Source organism: Sesamum indicum, unplaced genomic scaffold (assembly GCF_000512975.1).
Source record: "Sesamum indicum cultivar Zhongzhi No. 13 unplaced genomic scaffold, S_indicum_v1.0 scaffold00663, whole genome shotgun sequence".
NCBI classification, from domain to species: Eukaryota; Viridiplantae; Streptophyta; class Magnoliopsida; order Lamiales; family Pedaliaceae; genus Sesamum; species Sesamum indicum.
The window spans coordinates 875-5,349 of record NW_011628515.1 but is presented as its reverse complement, the minus strand read 5'-3'; the positions used below and the strand labels follow the sequence as shown (position 1 = coordinate 5,349).

At 34.5% G+C, this 4,475-nt stretch overlaps 1 protein-coding gene across 1 annotated transcript; it reads right to left on the bottom strand.

The window, feature by feature from the left end:
* Positions 1-388: 388 nt before the first annotated feature.
* Positions 389-4,253, bottom strand: LOC105180317 (non-symbiotic hemoglobin 2). Its single transcript, XM_011103983.2, has 4 exons — positions 4,058-4,253; positions 3,852-3,966; positions 800-916; positions 389-699 (listed from the first exon to the last, which is right to left on the bottom strand). The coding sequence occupies exons 1-4, from the start codon at positions 4,153-4,155 to the stop codon at positions 535-537; spliced, it is 495 nt and encodes a 164-aa protein (XP_011102285.1). The 5' UTR covers positions 4,156-4,253; the 3' UTR covers positions 389-534.
* Between the last annotated feature and the right edge of the window lie 222 nt (positions 4,254-4,475).

Here is a 4,475-nt window from a genome sequence, read left to right as displayed (position 1 = left end):
AAAAACAAAATCTTACATCCAAATGATTTTTCAAGAAATATTTCATAAAAAGGGCAAAATATTTTTTTAGTTCCATAAAATAAAGATCGAATTTGATTTAATACCACAACTATGACATGTGTCGCTTTTGGTCGATAAAACTCATAATCATGTATTTCTAGTCCCAAAAAGTCATGTACGTTGTAATTTTGGGACTAAAAGATGTGATTTTGAGTTTTATAAGATTAAAAACGCCACCTGCCAGAGTTGTGGTACCAAAAAAGAAAAATAATCCTGTCCTTATTTTATGGGACTAAAAAAGTATTTTGGCCTTTAAAAATATTCCACATCCAAACAAATTTTTCATCTGAAAAATTGTTTGATTCAAATATCATTATTGCACTTTTATTTCACATTCAAACACATATTCGAAGTATTACATCCCTACCAAACCCATTTTATCTTATTTTTTCTTCATCGAGACAAGATAAAATGAGATGAAATCACAAACGACGACCACATCCAGCAGTCCACTGCGGATCATAAAATCGAGAACTATGAGGAGTTGATGGCAGCAGCAGTAGCTGCCTCTGCATGCATCTCATTCTTGATGGCAGTTGCTAGCTGATCATAGGCTTCTGCCCACGCACCATTCATCTCCTCACTCCATTTCTCCCCCGTCGCCTCCTTCACTGTTCTCAGCAATGCTTCTTTCACAACCTTAATGTTTGTACGTACATATAATGTTATAACATGTATGGTTTCTTGTCATGAATGAAGTCTGAAAAGGATTATTGCAGAAAGAAGAATAATTAATTACCTCAAAGTGTGGATCAATCACTCCCTTTTGTAGATGAACAGATCCCAACCACTTGAGAGTAGTGTCCGCAACCACCACTTCACCTTTCTCACGAAGTTGAATGGCTGATTCACATGTCTAATTACCTCAATTTTATTAATTAATTGTTAGTCTTTTCCAATGAATCAATATATATATATATATATATATATAAAATTGATATTGTAAATGTGCAAATTACCTATACGATAAAAAAGAAAATTGAAATTTATCCTCCTGTGTTAATTAAAATGAAGTAATATTCACCCATCTATCTAGGAAGGTAAATTGCTTCATTTTAAAAAATACAAGAGGGTTGCATTTAAAATAGGAAAAATTGCAAAATTAGTTCTGTAACTAAGGGGAGTGGTGTTATTGGTCCTGTAACTTTACGATTCACAATTCTAGTCCTGTAAGTTCTAAAACGGTTGCGATTTTAGTCCTCCACACGAATTTGGCAGAATTATGGACGATTTTATCCTTTCATAGCTTTAAAATGAGCATTTTAGTCTATTTTCGATTTTATTTTGCATCCTAATGCATATTCTTGAACATGCTCGGCACGAATGGTATCAAAACTTAGATTTATATTTATTTATATTGCATTTAGATATTATTTATCCACTAACAAATGAGACTCTTTAAGAGAATGGAATCGAATGAAAGTTCGAGTTACAATAGGGAATACTTTCAGATTCTAAAAGATCAAAGACGGAAATTTTAAGAAATAGAGAGGATTATCTCCAAACACCACCGAATGATGGTTCAAGTGGCAACTAGGAGTATTTTCAGATCTTGAAAAGACAAAAAAAAGAATTTCATCTTAGAAATTCTAGACAGGGCTATAACAACAATGAAGTGGGAACCTGAACCTCTTACAGAGGAAGAACAAGAAGAATGGTGGAGAATTCACCAGACCCCAAAGATGCTACCACGGAATATGGTAAAGAGCCTAGAAGCAATCGAAATCCATGGTAGAAGGCCAACAAGGAAAACCAGGCTGGGTAAATTCCTTTTTTAATACAGTTGTTAAAAGTTATGATTAAAGGAACTGATTCGAAAGAACTCGAAGTCGGATACCTCGAAGATCTCGCAAGATTTGCGAGAAATTCAAAAGACAGTTCAAGACTATAGACATTAGTTAATTCATATACCTTTGAAATAGAAACCTTGAACCAAAAGGTGGACGAGATCCTTAAAATCTTTCCATATCTACACAAGGATCTTACTAGAGGGAGATTATAGATCAGAGAGAAACTAAAGAGAGAATCCTGAGACATCCACCTCGCTATAGAACGATCTACGAGAACGAATTTAGAAGGCATCATCCTAAGGGATGACTAACGAGTTGAGGGAGCATGATCCTAAACATGCCCTTAGAGTGCAGGGCTCTAGACCTCGAATTCAAGTATCGATTATACGAGGCCATTGCTAGACTCTAGTGAAATGACAACAATTGGGATGTAGGAAGTGCAAACTCCTGATGATTCAAGTCAACCCAATACATCTAGGGTCAAAGAGGGAGAGATGGCACCTCTAAGGCTAAGGTTAATACTGACGAGTAATATCTTCTTCTTCTTCTTCTTCTTTTCTTTTGCTTGGCAAGTATACCAACAAATGTGGGAAAAATTAGTTTCGTGGAAAGGAGTAAACCCAAGCAATACCATCATCGAAACTTCCAGAAAATACAACAGAGTTTGGATGTTATAGGGATTCAAACCAAAAGATGTTCGAAAATGGTATGATTTTGGAACCAAAAGATGTTCGAAAATGGTATGATTTTGGAGCCTTGGCTTCAGTTCCTACTATGTTACCAATTTTTTTGAAAATTTCAAAACTTTCAAATTAGATTAGTGGGGCAGTCTATAACTCTTAGCAAAACAACCCCAACTTGAAAAGAGGAGATATTTTGGAGTTAAATTAGTAGAACAGCTCCAGAAATAGCAGAAAATGGGTCTCATCAGCCTTCCATTTCGTCAAGCTGTAGAAACTGGATATGATAGCTTTTAACAAAATTAAAGTTGCCTCAGGAGAAGCTCCTTTGGTATAAGCTATTAATGAAGACGATATCTCAACTTGAAGAGCTTGGGATTATGGGTCTGTTTCACTGAGATGGACAAAGTCAAATATCGATTCAAAATTTTCTTAAACAAAGTGAATAGATCATTCATGTTAAACTCCATGACAGGAAAAAAATACTAAGTTCGCATTAAGCTTATTTGAAAAGAAAGGGATGTTGATCTAGAAAAATAAACTATCAGCGACCGAAGCAACTAGGATGGGCAATTGCATAATCATATATGTCCTTGCTGCTTGAAATAAGAGAAGCATCTGTTCGTGACAAAAAATTGGTTACCCAAAAAAAACCCGAACCAAATGAGGATAAGGGTAAAAGAAAGAATTTTTACAAAATAATGTAAAAGTTGGAGAATGTAAAAAAAGAAAAGTCAAGAATAAGACTGTTGGCAGAAAGCAACAAAGACCAACAGTCAACAAAGCAGGAAAGCCAGCTAGCAATCATATGGCCGACAAGACATTATGACCAACAACTGAAAAGGACAAGGTGATGACGAATGCAGTGACGCCATCCAAAAGAAACAAGATGATGACAAATGCAGTGACGTCAAAATTGCCAACCCCTTATAGATACACAAGCAAAATTGCAATAAGCCCTAAAAAATATAGAGGAGTAAATTGTTAAAAAAATATTTTTTCCAGGAGAATAATTTGCTCATTTACAATGTTTATATATTAAGAAAATCACAAAATCCAATATCACCTAATTAGGAATCATTTTCTTTTTAACCTACTGTGAAAATATGGTTTATGCACTAGAAAAATATGAACCACAGAGTAGATATACATTGGACATTATCATTTGGCGCAGAAAACCACAAAAAAAGAATTAAACCAATTCCTCAAATCAAATTTTGAGATAAAGTGGAACAAATTATGAAGAATAATAATAATAGTAGTAATATTAATATTAAATAAATCATGAAAAAAAATGAGTAGTAAGTAGAAAAGTAGTGACCATTTTGAAGACTTTAACAGCATGGGCTTTGAGCTTTGGGTTGTTTTGTGGGATTTCATCTGTGTCCTTTAGAAATGAGAACATGTTCTTTGCTGGTGGTGCTATCTCCAGAATCCTACAATAATATTCATTTTCATCATAATTATATCACTCTATATATATGTATATGTATGTATATGCACACACACACTCACACACACACTTACAAAGTGAAGAAACGAAGACTGAGGTCAGGAATGTTGTGTTTCATCACTTCCCATGATTCTTTAACCAATGCTTCTTGCTTCTCACTCATACCCCCCATCTCTGTGTGTGTGTGTGTGCGTGTCTCTGTTAATTGTATGCGTATATATATATATATATATATAGAGATAGATAGGATAGAGCTAAGAGGATACAGACTGTGTGCATTTGGAGTAGCATATGCAGCCACCCATAAGATATTGTGCATCTATTTCAATACATTTTGGATTCATCGGTGAAATATTGTCATAAAACATTATATTAAGGATAGGGCAGCTGTCAGACAAACTATAAAAGAATTCAATTTTTGCTACTCTATAAATGATTTTGTCCATGGCATATGTTTTGACCAAACATGTAGAAACAACGGCCAATGACCGT

Coding starts and splice junctions, on each gene's coding strand:
- LOC105180317 (XM_011103983.2), bottom strand. CDS start 4,155: ATGGGGGGTATGAGTGAGAAGCAAGAAGCATTGGTTAAAGAATCATGG. Junction 3,967..4,057: donor AGTCTTCGTTTCTTCACTTT/GTAAGTGTGTGT, acceptor ATATTATTGTAG/GATTCTGGAGATAGCACCAC. Junction 700..799: donor TGATTGATCCACACTTTGAG/GTAATTAATTAT, acceptor ACAAACATTAAG/GTTGTGAAAGAAGCATTGCT.